The following is a 25,852-nucleotide window of genomic DNA, read 5'->3' as shown; positions in this document are numbered from 1 at the left end:
AAACAAATACCCAGGAGGATGCATACACTAGAACATCTCAAATAGTTAGATTATCATTGAAAAGTTACGTTATAAAATGTGAAACGCATATATTATATAGATGTATTACGCACAGAGTGATCTGTTTTAAGCATTTATTTATTTTATTGTTGATGTTTATGGTTTACATCCAAAGAAAACCCAAAAATCAATGTCTCAGAAAATTTGAATATTATATAAGACCAACTGGTACTTTTGGCAGTACTGTGGGCAGTGTGCCAAGTCCTGCTGGAAAATGAAATCCGTATCTTCATAAAAGTTGTCAGTAGCAGAGAGAGCCATGAAGTGCTGTAAGATTTTGCGGAAAAGATTGGTCAAATCTACCAGTCCACCTTAAATGCTGTTGTGGCTCACACACACACAGACTTCAGACTGAAGATGCGTTTTTCAGGAGCTTTAAATTGGACATTTTTAGCTTTTTAAGGTGGAACAGATGATTCTAATAAGAATACAGGTTTAGTTTTATGTGAACTGTCTGTGATTTTTGTAAAATATAAACAGACATCCGCAAATCACTTAACATCTACTAGAGAGACTCAATGTAACATATGCGCCTTTTTAAGGTGGAATGAGAAATGTGAACACTCTGTTTTGCCTTAATATGTTAAAGATAACTCTAATTTAATATATGACAAGAACTTTTTCTGTTTCTAGCTTGGGTAGAAAAAGTCTAATATATGCAATAAACATGAAAAAAATAATCACGTCATTTTAATCCAGATTTAACATTTTACTAGTAGAGAAACTTAAATTATTGAGTTGTTATAGTGGTAAATACTCTCTCTTATGTGTATAAACTATATCAGAATGTGAGATAGGGGGTTATTTTGCACATAAGCTCTTCTTGTTTAGTATAAAAGCCTGATAAAATGAATTTTATATTGTATTGTTGCAGGTCAGATATCCCCCGAGGGTCTGCTCTACTTCCTAATGGGACCCGAGACATCACCTGTGGTTTTAGATAAACTGGCCCAGTGTCACGACATGACCCAGCCAGTCCCTCACTACTTCGTCAAATCCTCCCACAACACCTATCTCACTGGTAACACGGCTTGAAATTTGATAGTTGTATTAAAAAATGCATTACTATTTATGGCTTTTGGTTTATTATTAATTTTACATAGATATACAGCTCTGGAAAAATTCTTCAGTTTCTGAATCAGTTTCTCTGATTTTGCTATTTATAGGTATATGTTTCAGCATAAGTATTTTTTTTTTCCATCTGTGAAACATGGTGGTGGTAGCATCATGGTTTGGATCTGTTTTGCTGCATCACAATAAGCAACATGAAAGAATTCTGGAGGAAAATATCAGGACATCTGTCCATGAACTGAAACTCAAGAGGGTCATGCTGGGTCACGCAGCAAGACAATGACCCTAAGCACACTGTAAAAAAAAAAAAAAAAAAAAAGAAAAGTGAAAAATGTAAAGTAAAAAAAGTAAATCACCAGCAGACAGGGCAAATCTTTCTCTTTTTATTCCTTTGTGTTTGCATTTTTTAATTTTGACACCTAAAGCACCATGCAGCCAGACAAAAACTGAATCCCAAACTGTCACTTTGGCTATTGATTTTTCCATTTTGGGTTTTTATTTTAATTCTGATTTTCGTTTTTAAATTTGTGTCATAATATTTTCACACGTTTGGAAAAAGAAAGTGCAAAATGGTATTTGCATTGTGTTTATTTTAGTGTTTTCGTTTTAGTGTTATTTTTCTCAGGATTTACCTCCTGTATAAATAGACTCTTTATTATATTAATTTATTATAAAAATAAATCAGGGATTATTTGGAATTATTTGATATCATCCTCTGGACATTGTGTGCATATTTTTGGAATGATAACTGTTTCAGTTTGACCAATTGAATTATTCTAGTATTAGAATAGAGTATTTATTATATATTTGTTTATTATTTAATAGTAACAGGTCAGTGTGTGTGTGTGTGTGTGTGTGTGAAGCTGGGCAGTTTTCCGGCGTGTCCTCTCCGGAGATGTACCGGCAGTGTTTGCTGGCAGGCTGCCGCTGTCTGGAGCTGGATTGCTGGAAGGGCAAACCGCCGGAGGAGGAGCCAATCATCACCCACGGCTTCACCATGACAACCGAGATCCTGTTCAAGGTCAGATTTCCACCAATCAGAGCAGCGGCTGTAATTGTGGTATAAATACTAGAGGAGGCTTGACACTCTGGAGGCTGAATGGTGTGTCTGTGTGTGAAGAGCTGTCAGAGTGATATATTAGGCGTCTAGATGCAGGTTACAGGTGAATTTAGCTCTATATTTAATGAGGGAAGATTGATAATAAACTGTTTATTTATCAGTTACATACATAGAAGTGGCCTCTTAGCCTTAAGCAGCATTTGATGTATTTATTTATCTTGTTACATAAGGTTCTATAGCATTGTGAAATATTAAGAGACCACTCGAGTTTCTGAATCAGTTTCTCTGATTTTGCTATTTATAGGTTTATGTTTGAGTAAAATGAACATTGTTGTTTTATTCTATAAACTACAGACAACATTTCTCCCAAATTCCCAATAAAAATATTGTCATTTAGAGCATTTATTTACAGAAAATGAGAAATAGCTGAAATAACAAAACAGATGCAGAGCTTTCAGACCCCAAATAATGTGAAGAAAAAAGTTTTAGGAGTTCAGAAATCAGTATTTAGTTGAATAACCCTGGTTTTTAATCACAGTTTAATTCATGCATCTTGGCATCATGTTCTTTTCCACCAGTCTTACACACTGCTTTTGGATAACTTAATGCCTTTACTCCTGGTGCAAAAAGCAAAGTCAAGCAGTTCAGTTTGGTGGTTTGATGGCTTGCGATCATCCATCTTCCTCTTGATTATATTCCAGATTATATGCCACATATAATTTGAACAGATGCAAATAAACATACATACAGTAAAACATAACAAGGAATTCCCATTTGCATTTGTATATGTTCAGTTATGTCAGCAGCTCACCTGATTTACCAAATTTACCTGTACTTTACCAAATCAGGTGTTGATTAATATTATGAGAACTAGAAATAACTAGAAATTAGGAGATGTTTTAAGGAAAACAGGGCTGTAAAAGCTGCTCTGTTTTTCGTAAAATGTTTGTTGGTATTTATTGTAATGCTCAGTGTTTTACTGAGCTAATAAACACTTACTGCACAGATAAGAAGCTTAAATTGTAACACCTTTGTCATTTTCTTTTTGTCTGTGGTAGGATGTGATTGAAGCTATAGCCGAAAGTGCTTTCAAAACCTCCAAATATCCCATAATTCTCTCCTTCGAGAACCACGTGGACTCGTAAGACACTTTTACTGCATGCTCTCTTGCTATATCTATTAATACTGTTTGGTTATTCTCTTGCAGTTGTGTAATGCACTATTAAATACACTGTGATTTGTGTTCTGTCTACTAGAGTGAAGCAGCAGGAGAAGATGGCCAACTACTGCAAGACCATATTTGGAGATGCTCTTCTCACTGAACCCTTGGAGAAGTATCCTGTAAGTGAGACACACTGATAGTACACCCTTTATTTATTTATTTATTTATTTATGGTATCAGTTACTGCAGAATATAGCAATATAGCAGATTGTCAGTGATCTATTCAATGCATCTGCATGAATTTGGTGTAATGCAGGCCAGACGAACGACAGACACTCATGAATACCAAATACACTATTTATTAATAAAGGGCTAGGCTTACAGGAGTAGTATGGGACAGGCAGGGTCAGTAATAGTAAGGTAACAGCAAATGTAATCAACCTAACAGAGCGCTGTCAGGCAAAACAGGTTCATACACAGCAAATCCATCAAATTAGGGCTAAGGCTAAGGAGTACTAAAAAATAAAGAAATTGGCAATAAAACAAACACTAAAGAGGGCATGGCAAATATCGTTGGTAGATAAAACCAAGTGATAGATAACTAGACTTAATACTCGACGAGGGACAGAAAAAGAGGTGTGTATATACAAGCCAGACCAGGTGCAAACAATCAGTAACTGGGGGAGCCGGAATGCCGCAGCATCACATGATCAGCATATTTAGGGAAGTCCGGTATAAGTGCATGCTGGAAATTTAATAATGTTTTAGTAGTTCAGAGTCCAGAGAAGGCAGACTGACAGCATCAGGACTGAGATTGGGTAATAAGATGAAAGTTTATAATCAATATATAGTCAATCATCAATAATCAGCAATGATTTTTGCTTTGGGACCAGACAATAAATTTATAGATAATTACGTGACATAAACAATATCTCGCATACACCAGTTAGAAGAAGCTTCCATTTTTCTGTCTGTGTCGTTTACTAAAATGTTTTTTTCATCATTTGAGTGCTCTAAAAGGCAGATAAAAGCAGGGGTAAATATATCTGCAGTACTTGCTCACTGTTCTGTAGTTTCCTGCATATAATAAACCGTACATAGTTCATATTCACTGCAAAAACCTAATTGACATTAATAATAACACTCTTTATTATGTGTTTTAGTTGAAGCCAGGTCAGCAGATCCCCAGTCCTGCAGAGCTGATGGGTAAAATCCTGATAAAGAATAAAAAGAACAGTGAGCCTCAGGCTAAAGCAGCTCAATCTAATACAAAGAAAGCAGCAGGTCAAGATCAGCAGCAAACAGCCTCCAGCTCATCTGATCCAAACCAAACTACCCCTCCAAACCCGGACAACCAGGGGGAGAACACAGCACAGCCAGCACCCGCCCCCACTACAGGTAAAATACTTTTTAACATTTTATTTGCATTTTAAACAAGGACTTTTTCTTTACCATCTTCAGACGTCCCAAGTCTCGCGGAAGACACAGGAGTCTACCGCATATGAATAATGACTCACGGAACCTGGAACGAGTGGCCCAAGTGCTTGCAAAACATAGAGGGTTCTGATTGGCCTGTTTTCTGCAAACAGTCTGTGAGTCAGCCAATCAGTTTTTAGTGCAAGCGGGCAGTGATTTTTTTCCCCCTCCTGGATGGGGTGCATTCAGGAGCATCATGGCTCCCATCAAAATAATTTCACCTCTGACTACTCTAAAGTATATCCAAGTCTTGCCCCTGAGTACTAAATTATTGCAAAATCTATCCATCCATCCCTCCATCTATCTTGATTATAAATAATAGTCTTATCATGCACCCCATGTATGTTGTCTCTTTTAAAAGGGGAGGTGGCTGAGGAGCAGGAGGAGCAAGAGCCGGAGGAGGAGCAGGATGAGGAGAAGATGAAGAACTCAGATGAGGTGCTGTAATTCTCCTCTCATGTCTGAAATCCTTGCATAATATACTATAATACACTTCCTTTAATTATTATATAATACACTGAAGTCCATATTTCTGTATGGTTGCCTGGATTGTATATGGGCTAATTTTATATATATATATTATATATAATTATTTTGTAATTTTATTTCAACTCTGATTTTAATAACACATATATTTAACTATTCAAAACATGTACTGGTCAATTTCAGGGAGCTTTACCTAATTTTTTACGAGGTTTCTAATGTTACTCCTTATATTATAAGCAACAGGACTGAAAGTAACAGGAATGAATTTAGGTAACAGGACTGAGTGTTGAGATTAAGCTCCTCAGTCATCGTTACAATAAGATCAAACATACAGAAAAAAACTAATGAGGAACTTAATTTTGAACTTCCCATGATCTTCAGAAGAACCAGCTGATGTCACTTCCTGTTGTAGATGAGATTTGCGACAAATAAAGTTTTGAATTTATGTTTCTTCTTATTCCTCTTCATCAGGGTACAGCTGGACAGGAAGTAACAGCGTATGAGGCGATGTCCTCACTGGTCAACTACATCCAGCCCAACAAATTCATCTCCTTTGAGAACGCTAAAAGTGAGTCCTGGTCTGGTATTGTTTTATATTGGCTTTAATCTTTTCAGATCTGAATTATGCTCCAGCAAAAAAATATAAGAAGGCTGTTTTCTGTCTGCAATGCACACAAAAAGAGAAATCTGTATAAAAATTAAAACCAATTAACAAAAATATTTAAGTAATTTTTTTTGCAGTCTATTGCATTGAATGCCTGTGTTTAATATTTTAATTTTAGATTTATTATAGACCTTTTAGATCATCCATAAACAGTAATTTAACATGTTAACATGATACAAAATATTCTAAATCACATAAAATTAGTAAAAAAAAAAAAATAGCTGGCTCTACCCTTGTGTAAAGGAAGTATGCATAAGAGTAAGTTTAATTAGGTAAAGAATACTAAAAGTGCATTTGCTATTTAATATACTTTATGAAAATAAACATTAAATATACTTTCTCTGTTTTTCTCTGAATTATTGACTTCTGTTACAAATCTGATAAAATTCCTGTATTTTTTGAATGTCTCAGTTAGGGGTGTGCCATATCATAAAACTGATTGTCTGAACTTTTTTTCCAAACATAGAAAAGAACAAGAGTTACGTGATTTCCTCCTTTGTGGAAACCAAGGGTGAGAGTCTGATCAGCAAGACGGCTGTGGAGTTTGTTGAGTATCCTTTTAATATCATCAGTGCACTATAGGACTCTGTGGGCGTGGCCTAAGCTTTTGTTCTTAATGGCTTTATTTTTTCTCCTACAATTACTTTTACTTTTGTACTTAAAGTAGTTTTAAAATCAGTACTTTTTTAAAACACTTTTACTTAAAAAGTAAAACGTTTGAGTTGTTTCTTCTTCAACTTCTACAGAAGTATTTTATTAAACACCAGTATCTACAGTATACTTCTACCTACAGAGTAATGTGATAATTCTCCCTTTGTTAGCACAGTGTTGCTTCTTTTACTTAATAATTTAGATATAACAAGCGTCAGATGAGCCGTATTTACCCTAAAGGAACTCGAATGGACTCCTCCAACTACAACCCTCAGCCTTTCTGGAACGCAGGCTGCCAGATGGTGGCACTAAACTACCAGACTTTGGGTAAAATCCTGCTTTTTGTTTTTTGTTTTTTTATCAGAAGGTCCTGTAAATACATTTGGAAAGCATTTTGCTTGTTATCCTAACATCATTTCTTTCAGAAATGTGTTATTTTAAGCAAAGAAAAGTAAAGTGTATTTTTCACATTATAAGCAGGATTCAGCAGGTGTGAAGCTAAGATAAGCTAAGTAAACAAAACTGTAATTCTTGGTAAAAAAAAAAAAAAACACTTTCTTTTAATGTCAAATGAGCACAATGTTAATTTACACAGATTTCTCTCCTGAAAACTGTTTATTTGGATGAGCAAAGCGCTTCCATTTGTTTACAGTAAGCTTAGATTTCCACATTTCCACTAAGGCTGGGTGAAAGTAACACTAAAGTAATGCAATATTTACTTTTACTGGTAACTAGTTACTTTTATAGTGGAGTATAGTAAAGTAACTGAATTTAGTAATTCAGTTACTTTTTTGGAGAAGTAACTAGTAACTATAACTAATTACTTTGCCCAACACTGCCCATGACCCAGTTCGTTTCTGAACTATCAGTTTAACTTCCTGTGTTGTTATGTGCAGATTTCCCTATGCAGCTGAATCTGGCTATGTTTGAGTATAACGGGAGGACGGGGTATCTTCTCAAACACGACCTGCTGCGGAGAAACGACAAGAAGTTTGACCCCTTCTCAGACAGGATCGACACCATTGTGGCCAATACTCTCACAATTAAGGCAAGTTACCGTATTTCCGTTTTTTATTCTTTTTTCTGTTTATTGTTGTTTATTTATTGAATTAGTGTGTAAAGCTAAGATAGGAATGGACGGGTGATGGATTGACTGTTGTCAGGGTTTTAATCAGTCAGTGGCAGACCTGTATTTTTCAACAACAAGTTAGAAACATGCCAGACATTTACCTGAACACACCTCACTTCCAGACCACCACGGCATCAGTGTAGATTTATTAATAAATCGTGTGCGCAAGGCATGAAAATAGACTGTTGACGAGGTGTAGAATAGGAATGAGCATCGCCAGGGTGTGCGATAGCGAACATTGAATTAAGTCACTTTTGAAGGTGAAATAAAGTGTTTAACAACCTGCAAAAAACAGAATGCAAGAAATTGCATCTAATTTATTAAAAAATTGGGGCAATTAATTTAAAGTAATGTCACGAAAAACATATCTTTTGTTATGTCTGTTGCTTTGCAAAGCAATTCTACACTGAATTGAATTTTTACGCTATAGAGTAAACAGTGTTAATTATCGTATCGTATGCAATAATAACATTTAATTTTCACTTTGTTGCAGTAGGTTATTTGTTTTATATTTTTTTTATTCAGTGATTATTTAGAGTATCATTTTCGCAAAAATACCATTATGATATTATTGCCTACCCCTACTACACACTGATGGTAAGTGTCAGTAACTGTGGTATTAAATAGTATTGGAATAAATTGTGCCAAAAGCCAATAGAAAAGCAGTTTAGCCTGCAGGTTACTTTCTTAACCTTCTCTTATAGAAAATACAATGTACTCTAAATACAGGACAGACATTGGTGTACATTTCTCTTCTCCTTTTTTCAGATCTACTCAGGTCAGTTTCTGGCTGATAAAAATGTAAAAACGCTGGTGGAGGTGGAGATCATCGGCTTGCCTGGAGACCCAAAGCGCAAATACCGCACAAAGCCGTCCCCGGTGCCCAACGCCATCAACCCTGTGTGGAACGAGGAGCCGTTTGTGTTTGAGAAGGTCTCAGGTCTACAGTATCTATAATATTAGAATATATATATAGCTGTTGGGATGGTGTTGGTGCAGAAAGATGTGGTTAATGTCCTAAAACTAATTTTTAAATGCATAATAAATCAGTACTTATGAATAATTCTGATTAATTATCAGTAGACAGTTTTTAAAGTGTGTGTTTAAGGGTTTTGATGGTCTGTGAACAGATTCTGTGCCCAGATATGGCCTCTCTCAGGATAGTGGCTTTTGAGGAAGGAGGGAAATTCATTGGTCACAGAATCATCCCTATAGATGCCATTCAGTCAGGTAAGCAAAGCTTCTTATGCTATATGTAAAAAATGTGTATATACTGCTCCGGAAAAAAATAAGAGACCAAATAAAAATGATGAGTTTCTTTGATTTTACCAAATTGAAAACCTCTGGAATATAATCAAGAGGAAGATGGATGATCACAAACCATCAAACCACCAAACTGAACTGCTTGAATTTTTACACCAGGAGTAAAGCAGCATAAAGTTATCCAAAAGCAGTGTGTAAGACTGGTGGAGGAGAACATGATGCCAAGATGCATGAAAAAAACTGTGATTAAAAACCACCAGGATTATTCCACCAAATATTGATTATTTCTGAACTCTTAAAACTTTATGAATATGAACTTGTTTTCTTTGCATTATTTGAGGTCTGAAAGCTCTGCATCTTTTTTGTTATTTCAGCCATTTCTCATTTTCTGCAAATAAATGCTCTAAATTACAATATTTGTATTTATGAATTTGTATATATGTTTTTTAATCTCATCTGCAGGATTTCATCATATTTGTTTGAGGAGTGAGTGTAACATCCCTCTAACTATGCCTGCGTTATTCGTCTACATCGAGGTGAAGGACTACATCCCTGCTGCCTTCGCTGGTACCCAAAAATAAAACATTGATCTATTTTAGAAATAATTATTTTGTTTTTTTATGAGTTTTATTAATCAGTGCTGTAATTCTGTGCTGTGTTTGGTTCTCAGATTTCACAGATGCTCTCTTTAATCCAGTCAAATCCACAAAGCCGGCGAAACAGGAGGCAAGTTTTAAATGCAGAACAAACAAAGTTACACACAGAACTGACACCACAGAAACAGCTTTGCTTTGCTTTTGAAAAAGTATAGTTAAATTATGCTGAAGTAGGACTGTACTTAAATTATCCACTAATTTGTACTTAATTATTACACTCAATTTCACTAAATTTAAAAATGACTGAGTATACTAGTCAAATTTACACTGAGTATACTAGTACTAGTTATTACTAGTCATTTTTGTCACTTTTTAATACAATTTAAGTAAATCTGCATGAGCTGTGTCCAACTGAACATTAAAAACATATTAAAAGTGTGATTAAAATATAGACTTAAAATCACATTCATGCTGAGTAGTGTATATAGTATATATATACTTAAACTGGTAAAAACAAAAAAGGGGATATCTCACAGTAGAAAGCTAAAATTTAGTTTTTGGACTAATTAGATCTTCTGATTCCAAATGGCAAGGGACATCTTAAATGATAAAATATTTTTTTTGCTTCCTGTAAAAAGTTTAGCTTTTATATTTGTTATGTCCTATTAATCCCAAATTACTAATAACCATTAAAAATGCACACCAAGCAAAAGTATGGGATTATAAGGTGGATAGTACATGCATATTGCTTTATAAACATTGCTTTATTGTGTAAAAATATGCAATATATTATAGCATTGCACTGAAATTACAATTCATAATGCATAATAAACATGGTTATAATGTATATAATATGTAATATAATCCCATCTAAAAAGTGCTTTTATACATTTAACAGATTGTGTTAATAATTTCTTATTAATGCATTATAAAGTATTATGCAGATCTTACCATATACAGTATCTATCAATTTAGGAAATCAAGGCTTTTTACTGTTGTTTTTCTTTCTTTTTGATGCACTCTTTGTTTACAATAAGCTCTGAAAATCATGCAAAATATCAAGGAAATGAATTACAAAAATGAGTTAACACTAAATGTCATTGACATATAAATATCAGAGTTGTAATCCAACATCAATTTCTCTTGAGTAATATGTAGCTGAGTGAACAGAGCATCGCTCATAATAACCCACCTGAGGGTGGTAATCTGTTGGGTGATTTCAGAGCGCTACTTACGTCAGCCCGTATGAGCTTCCTCCTGTTCCAGCAGATGTTTCTGCACCTGCTCCTGCTGCAGGTGAGTCAGACTGATGTGTTTTTTCTTCTTGATGAGCTCTAAAGATTTTAAATGCATTTTAAGGTGCACTTAAAATCCTTTTAAATTCAAAATTAAAGGAAAAATCTTTAGTGATCTTTCAGGTATTAAGGAGCAGTAAAGTCACTCCACTGAAGTACAGAGTTCAGTTCAGTTGTAGCAGCATTAGCATTAGCCGCTAACCGCTATTAGCATTAGTGGCTGTAGCCTGGTGCTAACTCCCACTAGCACTGCTGGAGCAGCATTAGCATTAGCATTACCCGCTAGCAGTTATCTGCTAATGCTAATGCTCCAGCCTTAGATACTTAATTTACTTTTGCTGAATCAACCCTTTCTTTTAGTAAACTTTACTTGATTTCTGCATACAAAATTACCTAATTACAAAAATAAAACACGCATTTAAATATTTACATAATCTCAAAGATTTATTTTGTAAACAGACCAAGTGTAATATGAGTGTTTTAACTAAAAATATTTAAATTTCAGGAATTATAATAAATAATATGTATCATAAATTATTTGAGTAATATTGTATAAATTAAGTCAATTTAATTAGGTAATATTGTATGCAGAAATTAAGTAAAGTTTACTAAAAGAAAGGATTGACTGAAGTTCAGTTCACTTATTTACTCTATGTAACTCTATTTAAGTCTTGAAACTGAGTTGAAGTTACTTAAATTTATCTGAAATTAAATTTACTCAAAAAAAGAAAATTTTTCATGAAGTAAATTTTAAGCATCATTTTTTTCAGTGCATTTTAACAGTGTATTTTAAGTTTTTCTTTAATAAATCAACACTTTTACAGAACCTGATGTGTCCAAGATTCCAGCAGAGGGTGCTGCTGATCCTCCTAAAGAAAACGGATCATCTCCTCCAGACTCCACTGATACAGATCCCCCCTCATCCACTCCAGAGCCCACTGACCCAGAAAATCAGAATACAGCCGACCAGAAACCAGAGGCCCCTGAGCTCCAGCCTAACGCTGAGAATCCTCCTGCAGAAACACCTGCAGCTCCTGTAGAGCCAGATCCACCTGCAGAGACCAGCAGTGCTCCAGAGGATGAGCCCACTGTGGAGGAACCAGAGGTAAAACCAGACCCTCCTCCAGTCTCAGACTCAACTCCTGACACGACTCCAGACTCTGAACTAAACTCCACAGAGCAGCAGGACTCTGGACTGGAATCTGCATCCGCAACTGATTCTGGATCAGCTACAGAAGCTGAAGAGCTTCCTGATGCTTCCACAGTCTGTGACGGTTCAGGTGTGTTTATATATTGGAATTATAATAAGGAATGAAAAAGACTAAGAGGCTAAGATCCTGAAATCATGTTATATATAATCATGTTACATCAGAAGACAGCTTGCAGCTGGGTAATCCACACAACTGTATAGTTTATAAGTTGAACACTGACCAATGTGCTCATGGCAAGCCAACATGAGGGATCAGTATCAATTATGTACAGGAATACCTCATAGACATCTGCAAAAATATCTCATCTCATATACTCATGAGATAATTGTCTGAAAAATAAAAAAAAAGTAATTTTTACCGGATATCCTCTGTAATTTTATCAAATTATGGGTAAACATTTTGTCAAATACTGTTAAAAAAAGGAGTTGTCAAATACAGAGCTGCACAAATAATATTATATTATTGTATTATATTGTAAAATTATTAAATGCCTTATTAAATGCCACCACAGATCATTCAAGTGCAATGCAATCAGCTCAACTGCAAAAAAGAAAAGAAAAAGAAACTCACAATGCTCAGGATTGCATTTCGTCTAGGAGCAGCATAGTATTTGTGGCAAAATAAAAATGTAATTACTGTCCAATCAGAAACCTCTACTGAAATTGACACAAATTCAGTGTTTAGTTTAAAAAAATAAAATAATTCTTGTGTAAGTAGGTTATAGCATGTTTTTTTTTTATCACATATTCAAAGTGTTTTGGAGGTCGAAACACCAGTAGACGCTCTCATCTCTGCCACTTATTCAAAAATTTCTTATCCCAGGCTAATCAGTCATATACTTTCCTGACATCCTGTAATACCAATACATTATTCCTCCACCCTTAGATCAAACTAATCCTGTTTAAATAGGGCTTAACTTTTACAACCGCAATTCCTTCTTTAACGATTGAATTCTTATTACCTAAAACCTACACCACCTTCCCCCACCTCACCCACCTACTGTACCTCCACCTGTTTCCACACACAGAGCCTCCGTCCTCCGTCACCTGTGCGGAGCTGCAGGAGCACAAGAGCTTCGTGAAGGTGACCAAGAGGCAAGAGAGAGAGATGAAGGAGCTGGAGAAGAAGTTCCAGAAGAAAGCAGAGGAGCTGAGTCAGAAATACAGTGACCTCTTCAAATCCATCAAGAAGAAGACCTCGCTCAAGAAGAAAGAGTAAACAAGACACCTACTGCTGCTTCTGTTTAGTTATATCATTAAAAAATGACTTTATTTCAGTAATTCAGTTGCGAAAATGTGAAACTCATATATTATATAGATATATTAAACACAGAGTGATCTATTTTAAGAGTTTGTTTCTTTTATTGTTGATGATTGTTTATCAACAATAATTAAAATTGTTTTTGTTAAAAAATTGTTTAGAGCCAATGAAATCCCAAAAGTCAGTATCTTATACAGTATCTTATAGAATATTATATACAGTATAAGACCAATTGGTACTTTTAGCAGTGTGGGCAGTGTGCCAAATCCTGCTGGAAAATGAAATTCACATCTCCATAAAAGTTATCAGTAGCAGAGGGAAGCATGAAGTGCTGTAAGATATTGACTTTAGTCTTGATAATAAAACACAGTGGATCAACACCAGCTGATGCCAGACATGTCTCTCCATTAAACCATCACTGATCATCAGTAAATTTGACATTTCATTTGTAAATCGAGGTAGCAGCATATGTAAGACAGGATCCCATGATCCTGTCTTTTATACCACAGGACCTGCCTTATGTTTGGGAGATGTTTTGACTCAGTGATGCTAAAGCTAACGTTATCACAGATCAGTTCATATTGTAACATCAGTAAAATAATGTATTCATAGATTAGCATCTTTTTTACACAGTGTAATTATCCTCAGGCTCAGAGTTAAAGCTAACCGTTAAATCACTGAACACCAGATTAGGTCTGAAGCCAGATTGGCTCATAAGGGTCTCGGGGTCAGACTGTAATGACCATCCTGACTCTTACTGTTTCAGGGCAGGAGCTGAGAAGGCAGACGCAGGACCCAGTGCTGAGCGGGTCACTGACCTTAAACAGAAGATGCAGGCGGAGCTGAGGGCGCTGTGGGTGGAGCAATACGATCAGCTGAGGAAGAAGAAGGAGCAGCACGCCACCGAGGTACCAAAACTATCCAACTCAGAAATCATTCGAGTTACAGTATGTCTGTTATTTAAATTATTTGATCTTCAGCTATGGAAAAAATAAGATACCACTTAAAAATGACGAGTTTGTTTGATTTTACCAAATTGAAAACCTCTGGAATATAATCAAGAGGAAGATGGATGATCACAAACCATCAAACCACCAAACTGAACTGCTTGAATTTTTGCACCAGGAGTAAAGCAGCATAAAGTTATCCAAAAGCAGTGTGTAAGACTGGTGGAGGAGAACATGATGTCAAGATGCATGAAAACAAACTGTGATTAAAAACCACCAGGATTATTCCACCAAATATTGATTATTTCTGAACTCTTAAAACTTTCTTTGCATTATTTGAGATCTGAAAGCTCTGCACCTTTTCATATTTTCTGCAAATAAATGCTCTAAATGAGAATATTTTTATGTGGAATTTGGGAGAAATGTTGTCTGTAGTTTATAGAATAAAACAACAATGTTCATTTTACTCAAACATAAACCTATAAATAGCAAAATCTGAGAAACTGATTCAGAAACTGAAGTGAAATCTTCATTTTTTCCAGAGCTGTTTTTTCCCCACATAGTTTAAATTTCTTATGCAGCATGTTTTCACTCTCTGAGGTTTAAAAACACCCTTAACTAAACACTCTGTGTAGTTCAGTTCACAGGGAACTATTAACGTGATTGAAATGCACCTCTGGTCTAGAGGTAATTCATTTAACTATATAGTTCATCATTAATTAGGATAATGTCTTCAGGGACCTCATTATTTAAACAAAGCAGGAATCGGATTCCCTGTACCTGCTAATTAACAAACCCTCAGTCAGGTAAATCAGCTGTGTTAGAACAATAAAGTTAATGGTAATATGGTCTACATTTATTAGAGCTGGATTCTAGTTCTGTTAGTTCAAATCTTCAAAGTCAATATAGCTTATTGTCCTTCATTTTATTTTTAATTTGCTATTACCAAACTTTTTGGGCTCATTTCTTTTAAAATCAGCTTTGTCTTATCACTTGCGAAAATGTGCTTAAAAGTGTGCTTAAATTATGCTGATGTAGGTCTGTACTTAAGTTATGTTATTTTTGAACCACTAATTTGTACTTAATTACTACTTAATTGTAATTAAAATAATATAAATTATACTACTCATGTTATTTTCTCCACTATTTAATACATTTTAAGTATATTTGTCTGAGCTGTGTCCAACTGAACATTAAAAACATATTAAATGTGTGATTAAAATATAGTTTTAACATCACATTCATTTTAAGTAATGATATATATATATATATATATATATATATATATATATATATATATATATATATATATATATAAACTTTTAAAAACTGCAAGCTTCAGCTGTTAAAGTAATTTACCTACACTAAAATAAACTAAAACTAAAGCAAACTTTTAAAGTATAATTTCAACATATAAAAGTTCATCATCACAGTTTTAATTTGATAACACAATATTAATGTTTTGGTAGCAAATTTCACTGAAGTACAGTTTTATTGCAGAAGTATCACATTTAGTAAAACACATTTAGTAAAAGTATACTTTTATCATTAAAACACAGTATTATAAAATAATACTAAGCATTATATTACATATTTTTATTAAGTACATCAGCAGTACAAAATAAACAGAGCCAGATAAAGTATAAATTAAGCAGGTAAAAATATAAGTAGAAGTAGAAAAAGTATAGTTTATGTCTAAATGTTTAAATTGCCATTTTGAATCCCGGTCATGCAGCTTGCCATCAGCTGCTGGAGCCCCGAGATGGCACTTGTTCCCCTCATCACTCCTAGGGTGATGTGGATCAGCACAAGGCTGCGTCTGTGAGCTGATGTATCAGAACCGAGTCACTGTGATGCTACTTGGCAAAAAGGTTCAATAAGAGGCGGAGTCTGACTTCACATGTATCGTAGGAGGCGTGTGGGGCATCACTAGTGATGGGGGGAGTCCTAATGAGTGGGCTGGGTAATTGGCCTTGTAAATTGGGAAAAAAATGGGATAAAAAGTAGAAATTAAATAAAAAGACCTGTGCTTTTTTTCAGTTCACTACCAGAGAAAGTTTTGCAGCTGTTTTCCTCCACGTGAACATCATCCATGTGATGAAGCAGCTACAGAATGGCTGTCCATCACCTGTTGCAGGAAAAAATACAAACTTTTCATGTTATATAACAGAACTGCAGAGCAGCTTCTTCCGCGTGAGGAGCGAGGAGTCTAGAATCACTCATTAAAGCCTGCAGTCTGCTTCTGGGGAAAACTGATTTACTCAGCGCTGGTTTATTCAGGCTCCTGTGGGGCCGGTTAGTGATCCGCTGTGTGTGTGTGTATACACACTCCGGTCAGGGGGGTTGTTTTGTCCTCAGTTCACCCGGTGCAGCACGTCAGGTAATGAATAACAATCAGGAATCATCACGTTCTGAATCTGAACTGTCGCTGGTCAATACAGAGATGTTCCCTCTGCTCAGCTCAGCATTGATCCTCCATCACAGCAGCTGTTCTCTGAACTGATTCCTCCAGTCAGATTATCTCTATGGATCAGTGAAGTCAGTCAGGGCTCTTCTGGCTTCGTCTGGGGGCTCACCTGGATCAGGATGCTGTACTCTGTTAACCTGATATATTAACCACACACAGTCAATCCCACACAGACTCCAGCAGTAGAAAAAAACTGTTTTTTAGGATATTTTATATAGTTTGCTAATACACAACTAATACAAAAAAACTAATAAAAAAATAAACAAGTAAATAAACAAGACAGACAGTATAATATAATTTTACACACAGCTCTGGAAAAAATAAATAGACAACTTCAGTTTCTGAATCGATTTGTCTGATTTTGCTATTTATAGGTTTATATTTGAGTAAAATGAACATTGTTGTTTTATTCTATAAACTACAGACAACATTTCTCCCAAATTACAAATAAAAATATTCTCATTTAGAGCATTTATTTACAGAAAATGAGAAATGTCTGAAACCTCACGTAATGCAAAAAAAGAAAACAAGGTCATATTTATATTTAGTTTTAAGAGTTCAGAAATCAGAATATTGGGTGGAATAACCCTGGTTTTTATCAGGATGTTTTCTTGCATCTTGGGGTCATGTTTTCCTCCACTAGTCTGACACACTGCTTTTGGCGAACTTTATGCTGCTTTGCTCCTCACTCCTCAAGCAGTTCAGATTCCTCCATCTTTCTCTTGATTATATTTCAGAGATATTCAATTTGGTAAAATCAAAGAAACTCATCATTTTTAAGTGCTCTTTTTTTTTACAGAGATGAGATAGAGATGCTGGTTGTCATGGTTACGTGTACACTAAGTGATGCTGCACATGCATACACTGTGTCATGTTTGATTGGATTACTTGTACTTGTAGCGTGTATATAAACAGAGAGTTTACTCTGCAGACTCTGTTGAGGGGTAAAGTGTAGATATAAACACCTCAGTCAGATTATAGAATTGGAATGAATCCATTCGGATTGGAGGAAAACTTAGTAATAATAATGCTGTAATAAAAATGAAAGTGTTTGCTTTATTATTATATATCTGAGTGGTGGAGATTGATTTTAAGACAGGGCAGCTGGTGTGTGCTGTGTGTGTGTGTTTTTTTATCAGTGTGAAACTGCAACTTCCTGTGTTCTGATTTCTGCCTCCTGTTTTATAGCGAGTGACCAAGCTGCTGGAGATGGCCACAGAAAGACACTGTAGTGAAACGAAGGCACTAACCAGGTTTGGGAGTGAGTGTGTGTGTGTGTGTGTGTGTGTTGGGCTGCGTGGGCGTGTGTGTGCCCTTGACCTTTTGCGCGAGAGAAAAACAGAGAAATGAGTGATGAGTCACCTTGTGTTGCAGGCTATTTAGCTTTCTCATTCTCCTAATGGATCAGAGTGCTGTGTGAGAGTGTGTGAGTGTGTGTGTGTGTATATGTGTGTGTGTGTGTGAGTTGCTAATATATATATATATATATATATATATATATATATATTTTGATAATGAATCTCTTCTTGTTGGTTTGCTAAAGGCGTATAATACAGTTGTTTTAGTGTGTTTTAGTTTTTTGTACTTTGCTGTAATTTCAATTACTGAATTACTGCTGGTAACAGAGGTTCTGAGAATTACATTTAGAGTAAAGTGAGGTGGTTTGATTATGTGTTCATTTCTTTGTGTGTTTTTGTGTGTTTTCATGTTGCTGTCCTTGGCCGGCTTTGCTTTTTCTTTTTCTTGTGTGGGAGTGCTACCAGTCAAATGTGTTTGTGTGTGTGTGTGTGTGTGTGAGAGAGAGAGAGAGAGAGAGAGAGAGAGAGAGAGAGAGAGAGAGAGATTATAAGTATCAATACCATGCTGTTTTTTTTCTTTTTCCAGTGAAAGTAAAGAAGGAAAGAAGAAGGAATCGAAGTGCAAGTAAGCTGATAATACACACACACACATCACAATAACACAGGTGTGTTAAAAAGTGAAAATCCTCTAATTTTCCTTATAATCCGGTGCTCCTTATGTATGAATTCTATCAGTCAGGTATTAAGGAGCAGTAAAGACACTCCACTGAAGTACAGAGTTATACAGGAGATTCAGTTTAGTTCTCCAGCACCGAGACTGGAGCAGCATTAGCATTCGCTGCTAACCGTGCTAAGCACTAGCTCTTTCTCTGTTTAAAGGTATTATTGGCTACGTGGGACGAACCGCTAGTTAATATTGCTCTGCTTACTGTAACACTCAGGGTTCCTCAGTGTAGCTCTATTGGGTGGCAGTTAGCTGCCAGTGCTAATGCTAATGCTGCTGCACCCAGCCTTAGTGGAAATTTGGCCCAAGCTTACTGTTAATAAACAAAAGTCCTTTACTCACCCAAATAAACAGTTTTCAGTTTACAGCGCTTGTTTACCTTTAAAAGAAAAGGATTTTATTTTAAGAATTACAGTTTTGTTTACATAAATTAGCTTAGCTTTGCTACCCCACCACCACCACCCAGTGGTAAGATCTGCTGTGGGCAGAGTTATTGATACTGGTGACTAAAGCAGCTTTACTCTAGTCTCCACCACTGAAACTCTGTCTCTCCTTTAAAACGTACTGTTGGTCTCTGAACGGCTGCCCTCACACATTTCAGCTGAGCAGGACAGTGTTGTCTGGTCACTGAGTGAGTAAGTGGTATGATGTGGGTGTTATGATGCAGCTTTACTCACAGTTGATTCAGCAGTGGTCACTGGGATATCCAAACACTTCAGATATTATGTGTAGCTTTTTCCTGCCTGTATCTTTATCTCTTTATTACACAAATGTATCCTTCCATTCTGACCAACAGAATTGAAATTAAATCAAAATGTAAAAAAATAAGCTTTAAAGGGGTTCAATAGTTTTGCAAAGCACTGTGTAGAAAGCCAGTGAATATGTTCAGGAGCTTAAATACTGATTTCTGATACACTCAACCTCAAACTAGTAAATAGGGTACCGCAGCAACCACTTGGTCACTGCCTTGGAACATCATAGTAACCTCCTGGGATTACACAGCAACCAACTACATAGCAGCACAATAACACAATAGCAACCACTTAGCAGAACTGTAGCAAATACCTAGCAACCACTTAGCAACAACCTATTGGCAGCACCATAGAAACATCTAACACCCACTAAGCAACACCCTAGCAACCTCTTGGCAACACAATAGCAACCAATTTGCAGCATCATACTAACAACACAGCAACATCGTAGCAAGCACCTTGCAGCCACTTAGCAAGATCATAGCAACTGCGTAGCAGCACCACATCAACAATTGATCAATACTATAGCAACCACCTAGCATCAACATAGCAAACTCCTAGCAACCTCTAGCAACAGGGACTCAATTCCTCATTTTTTTAGTTTTTTATTATGTGTATTTTTTGCTGTATTGAGGGCCGGTTCTGATGTCCTTGGCCGCTGAAGCCGTTTAGAATATGATGAGTTTTTGTTGTGTTTCAGGCTGAAAAAGGGAATGAGCTGCGAACAGCTAGACGAGGAAAACAACACGGAGGTAAGACATGCTGACAGAGCCAAGAAAGTGAATGGATGACTGAATGAATAGGCGAATAAGGGATGGAGGAAAGGAAGGAGTGATGTTACAGTTGTGAAATATAAAAAAGGCCCTGCAGGAGAGAGAAAAGAAGACAATGAATAAATGAATGAATGAATGAATGAATGGATGGATGCGAGAGGGAAGGTGCGATGGACAGGTGTGAAAGTAAAAGGGACCCTACAGGAGAGAGAAGGAGACAGTGAATGAATGAATGAATGAATGAATGAAAGGTAAGGTGTGATGAACACTCATGTAGTAAAAGATCCTACAGGAGAGAGAAGGAGACAGTGAATAAATGAATGAATGAACGAATGAATGAATGAATGAATGAAAGGTAAGGTGTGATGAACACTCATGTAGTAAAAGATCCTACAGGAGAGAGAAGGAGACAGTGAATGAATGAATGAATAAATGAATGAGAAGGAAGGTGTGATGAACACTTATGTAGTAAGAGATTCTGGAGAGAAAAGGAGACAGTGAATGAATGAATGAACGAATGAATGAATGAAGGTGTGATGAACACTCATGTAGTAAGAGCTTCTGCAGGAGAGAAAAGGAGACAGTGAGACTCTGAAACTGAAGAGAAATCAACCCGGATAACAAGTGTCAGTAACCATGACTACTGTAGAGCTTATACACAAAAAAGCTTCAGATCTGTTCTACTGCAACACACACACTCACACACACTCTCACTCACACACACACACTTATACACTCACTCACACACACTCAGACATCGGGGTTAGCAGGTGGGATGTGATTAATTTTCTTCATGTTTTGACTCATCAAATTTCATTCAGTGTTTCTGTGGGACAGTCACCCGCCGTCCACACACTGATCTGCAGTACAGGAGAACGTTTACAGGCATTTCAGAAGCTGTATAGGTTTCTTTATCTACCACAGAGAGAGAGAGAGAGAGAGAGAGAGAGAACAAGAGAGAGAGAGAGATACTGTGTAAACTGTATAAAGTGTGTAACTGTATAATAGTAGAATAGAATTAATAGTATGTTTAGAATTTTCTTCCTTTTCCTCCACTTTCTTCTTCTTTTTGGTATTTTTCTTCTTAATCCATTATTTTGATTATTATATTATTTTTTTTCTCTTCTTGTTTTTTTGGCTTTCTTTCCTTATATCTTTCTTATCCTCCTTAAAATTTTCCTTCTTTCCTTCTTCTATTTCCCCACATCTTAAGACGCATGTTTTTTTCTTTACATTTTTCCTATTCTTCTGTTTTTCTTCTTATTTTCCTCTTTTTCTGTTTTCTTCTCATTTTACTCCTGTTTTTTTCTTCTCATTTTTGTCATATTCTTCTGTTTTTCTTTTAATTTTCCTTTTTCTTCTGTTTTTTCTTTGTATTCTCTTTCTTCTTCTGTTTTTCCTCTAGTTTTCATTACTGTTCTGTTTTTTTCTTCGTATTCTTCTTCTACTTTAGTTTTTTCTTCTAATTTTCCCTATTCTTAGTTTTTTCTGCTTATTGTCCTCCTTCTTTCTTCCTATTTCAATTTTCTTCTGTTTTTTCTTCAAACTTTTCCTATTCTCCTGTTTTTTCAGTGAATTATAGTGATATTATTTTAGTGCCTTATCAGCCAACCCATAACTCACACGCATACATACATACATCTGTAAAATATATATATTTTTTCTGAAGTTGATAGCACTCTCCAGTTTTGGCTAAAGCTAAATGTCCTGTTTGCACTGTGATCTCACACGTCATTCATCCACGAATCTGACATTTGAGTGAAAAGACGTGTACGGGAAATTAAACATGTTCATGCATTCAATTACATAAACTGAAATGTGAGAAATATATATGTGCGGTATGAATCATGTGGCAATATTAACATGACGTCTGTTCCACCACCCAGCCCACAGGCAGCAGCGGGAGTCTGGAGCTGGAGAAGAAGCTGAGGAAGAAACAGGCTGATACTCTGGCTGATATCAGAGCCAAAAGCGGACAGGTAAAATTTTAATATTTTTATTTAAAACACACATTCAAATATTTACATAATCTCAAATATTTATTTTGTAGTATATTAAAAAGAATGTATTACATGCCATCCATGTGTTGAGACAGTATTTTTAAATTTCAGTAATTATAATATATTATGTATCATAAATTATTTGAGTAATATTGTATGGCGAAATTAGTAAAGTAAAGTAAAATTTACTAAAAGAAAGGATTGATTCAGTAAAAATAAATGAAGTAAAGTTTACTAAAAGAAAGGATTGATTCAGTAAAAATAAATGAAGTAAAGTTTACTAAAAGAAAGGATTGATTCAGTAAAAATAAATGAAGTAAAGTTTACTAAAAGAAAGGATTGATTCAGTAAAAATAAATGAAGTAAAGTTCACTAAAAGAAAGGATTGATTCAGTATAATAAATGAAGTAAAGTTTAATAAAAGAAAGGATTGATTCAGTAAAAATAAATGAAGTAAAGTTTACTAAAAGAAAGGATTGATTCAGTAAAAATAAATGAAGTAAAGTTCACTAAAAGAAAGGATTGATTCAGTAAAAATAAATGAAGTAAAGTTTACTAAAAGAAAGGATTGATTCAGTAAAAATAAATGAAGTAAAGTTTACTAAAAGAAAGGATTGATTCAGTAAAAATAAATGAAGTAAAGTTTACTGAAAGAAAGGATTGATTCAGTAAAAATAAATGAAGTAAAGTTTACTAAAAGAAAGGATTGATTCAGTAAAATAAATGAAGTAAAGTTTAATAAAAGAAAGGATTGATTCAGTATAATAAATGAAGTAAAGTTTACTGAAAGAAAGGATTGATTCAGTAAAAATAAATGAAGTAAAGTTTACTAAAAGAAAGGATTGATTCAGTAAAAATAAATGAAGTAAAGTTTACTAAAAGAAAGGATTGATTCAGTAAAAATAAATGAAGGAAAGTTTACTAAAAGAAAGGATTGACTGAAGTTCAGTTCACTTATTTACTCTGTGTAACTCTATTTAAGTCTTGAAACTGAGTTGAAGTTACTTAAATTTATCTGAAATTAAATTTACTTAAAAAAAGCAAATGCAGAAAGTTTTGCAAGGGGAACCAGAGATGCCAGGGGCTTTTTAAATGTTAAACAAGTTAAATATTAAACTATTTAGCACTGTATTAATTTAAATACTTAATGTGTTTCTTCAGCTGCACCAGGAGGCCATGTCAGATCACGCTAAGAGGATGTGGTCTCTGCCCTGTGACCTGCGGGAGGCGGTGAACGCCTGCGTCAGTCCTCACTTCCCTGATCAGGTGGAGAAAGGTGCGGAGAGGAGAGCGGAGCACAGCGCTCAGGGGGGACACTACGGACACGTGTTCCTCGGCTGATAGCAGCTCTGATTCCTCTACTTCCTCTATTAAAACACTTCTCTAAACGTAAGACTCGAGTGCTTAAAAACAGAAGACACTGATATGTTTTGTGATTCAGTCAAGCGCAATATAATATACAGCACTCTACACTATTGTGTCATATTGTATATTTGCATTTAAAAATATATATGTTAAGGAGAAAATATCATTGCAATTTCCTTTTGGATGCAACTATTTTGTTCAAAATGAGCGTATTTATTAAATAGTAATCCTCAGTGTGTAATACATTTATGTAACCAAAAATGATTATTTTTTGGTAACTCTCAAAAAACCCTTTGCAACACCTTTCTTTTTTAAGAATTTACTGAATTTGATGCGTTTCTGAAGCTGGTGAGGCAGATTGTGGTCAGAACGAGACTCTGCAGGAGAAACTGGGCATGCTGACGGTAAACTGGCACACTGGAGAGCTGCAGTGTAGGTGGTTCTAATATATTTGCCAGTGAGAGTAGTGTGGTGGTCTTCATTTCTGTAAATATATCTTACTAATGAATAACACTGAATTATTTACATTCTGTAAAAAGAACACCTGATTTTGCTATTTATGTTTATGTTTATGTTTGGGTAAAATTAATATTGTTTTATTCTATAAACTAAGAAAAACATTTCTCCCAAATTCCAAATAAAAATATTGTAATTTAGAGCATTTATTTAAAGAAAATGAGAAATTGCTAAAATAACAAGAAGATGCAGAGAAAACAAGTTCATATTCATAAAGTTTTAAGAGTTCTGAAATCAATATTTGGTGGAATAACCCTGGTTTTTAATGACTGTTTTCATGCATCTTGGCATCATGTTCTCCTCCACCAGTCTTACACACTGCTTTTTTAAATTTCTTTCTAATTTCATCACATTTTCTCCCCAATTGACACGTTCAGTTACCCAGCCCACTCATTAGGACTCCCCCTATCACTAGTGATGCCCCCCAACACACCAGGAGGGTGAAGACTAACTAGCACACGCCTCCTCCGATACATGTGAAGTCAGACTCCGCCTCTTTTTGAGCTGCTGCTGATGCTGTAGCATTGCTGAGTAGCATCACAGCGCTAACGCTCGGAGGAAAAGCAGCGCAGCGACTTGGTTTTGATACATCAGCTCACAGACGCAGCCTTGTGCTGATCCACATCACCCTAGGAGTGATGAGGGGAAAGAGAGAGAGTGCCATCTACTGTACTGTACTCACCCAGAGAGAGCAAGTACAATTGTGCTCTCTCAGCACTCCAGCACCTGATGGCAAGATGCATGAATGGGATTCGAACCAGCGATCTCCCAATCATTGGTGGTTTAAGGTTGATTAATGTTCAATTTAGGATTAAGTTGCATTTATATTAGACATTCAGTTGATTGTTAGGTTAGCATCTACAATGAGGCATCTACAATGCACCATCCAAATAAAGGGGGATGGTTTATAATAAAACCTAAACATATTAGTCTTTATATATTTAGCTATAGCTCCCTTTGGTTTTATCTTTTATCTTTTTTTTTGTGAAATGTAAAAAAAAAGACTCAAATTTTCAGCTGAACAACTCTGTATATCATATTTTCAGTTACTCAAGTTTGGAAATAAAGTTTTTGGAAACGTCTGTGTGGAATTGTTCATCTTTTGGAAGTGTGATTTTTATGTAAGAGTTCTGAGAGAGAGATTAAAGATGGAGAGCATTCTCAGAAGCAAAAGCGTATTATTGTAATGCTTAATGCTTCCATCTGCTCACACTCCTCTCGCTCAACAAATGGCCCAAACTATTACGGGTAATAGTCGGCGTGAAGCCGGCGTCTGCGGCGCTGATAGCGCTTTCTCAGAACACTGATTGAGAGCGGGCGCTTTGTTAGTTCATTACAGTTCAAACTGGACTGGCACTCTGAAAACACTCCACACACACCTACACACACATTTCTCCAAAGGTCTCCGTCTCTCAAATCTGCAATTATTCATCCATTTGGATGGGAAGGTGTCCTGTACGCAGAAAGCTTGGCCGTGATGTTGCTGGCGACCAGTCTGACCAAGTCACACATTGTCTTAACGCTCTATTCTAACTCTATTGTTGCTATTTAAATGATTATTTGTTGAAAAACAATCAAATGTATTCAATTTCCCTGTTAAAGTGGTGTATAAAAGTATTCATACAC

At 35.6% G+C, this 25,852-nt stretch overlaps 1 protein-coding gene across 1 annotated transcript in view; it reads left to right on the top strand.

The window, feature by feature from the left end:
• plcb2 (phospholipase C, beta 2) overlaps positions 1 to 25,303 on the top strand; it is a 35,121-nt gene extending 9,818 nt beyond the window's left edge. The window contains exons 10-32 of the mRNA XM_049463530.1: positions 935 to 1,081; positions 1,995 to 2,152; positions 3,250 to 3,332; positions 3,448 to 3,532; positions 4,517 to 4,751; positions 5,191 to 5,267; positions 5,787 to 5,883; positions 6,446 to 6,530; positions 6,833 to 6,957; positions 7,527 to 7,678; positions 8,528 to 8,692; positions 8,890 to 8,989; positions 9,485 to 9,589; positions 9,693 to 9,748; positions 10,842 to 10,914; positions 11,738 to 12,193; positions 13,152 to 13,338; positions 14,151 to 14,292; positions 17,987 to 18,051; positions 18,683 to 18,721; positions 20,273 to 20,324; positions 22,232 to 22,324; positions 23,507 to 25,303. Of these exons, the coding sequence (XP_049319487.1) occupies positions 935 to 1,081; positions 1,995 to 2,152; positions 3,250 to 3,332; positions 3,448 to 3,532; positions 4,517 to 4,751; positions 5,191 to 5,267; positions 5,787 to 5,883; positions 6,446 to 6,530; positions 6,833 to 6,957; positions 7,527 to 7,678; positions 8,528 to 8,692; positions 8,890 to 8,989; positions 9,485 to 9,589; positions 9,693 to 9,748; positions 10,842 to 10,914; positions 11,738 to 12,193; positions 13,152 to 13,338; positions 14,151 to 14,292; positions 17,987 to 18,051; positions 18,683 to 18,721; positions 20,273 to 20,324; positions 22,232 to 22,324; positions 23,507 to 23,686 (2,957 nt within the window). The 3' untranslated portion in view covers positions 23,687 to 25,303. The remainder of the gene's footprint in view (positions 1 to 934; positions 1,082 to 1,994; positions 2,153 to 3,249; positions 3,333 to 3,447; positions 3,533 to 4,516; positions 4,752 to 5,190; positions 5,268 to 5,786; positions 5,884 to 6,445; positions 6,531 to 6,832; positions 6,958 to 7,526; positions 7,679 to 8,527; positions 8,693 to 8,889; positions 8,990 to 9,484; positions 9,590 to 9,692; positions 9,749 to 10,841; positions 10,915 to 11,737; positions 12,194 to 13,151; positions 13,339 to 14,150; positions 14,293 to 17,986; positions 18,052 to 18,682; positions 18,722 to 20,272; positions 20,325 to 22,231; positions 22,325 to 23,506) is intronic.
• Positions 25,304 to 25,852: the final 549 nt, after the last annotated feature.

This window comes from Astyanax mexicanus, chromosome 14 (genome assembly GCF_023375975.1).
Source record: "Astyanax mexicanus isolate ESR-SI-001 chromosome 14, AstMex3_surface, whole genome shotgun sequence".
NCBI classification, from domain to species: Eukaryota; Metazoa; Chordata; class Actinopteri; order Characiformes; family Acestrorhamphidae; genus Astyanax; species Astyanax mexicanus.
This window is presented reverse-complemented; position numbering and strand designations above follow the sequence as displayed.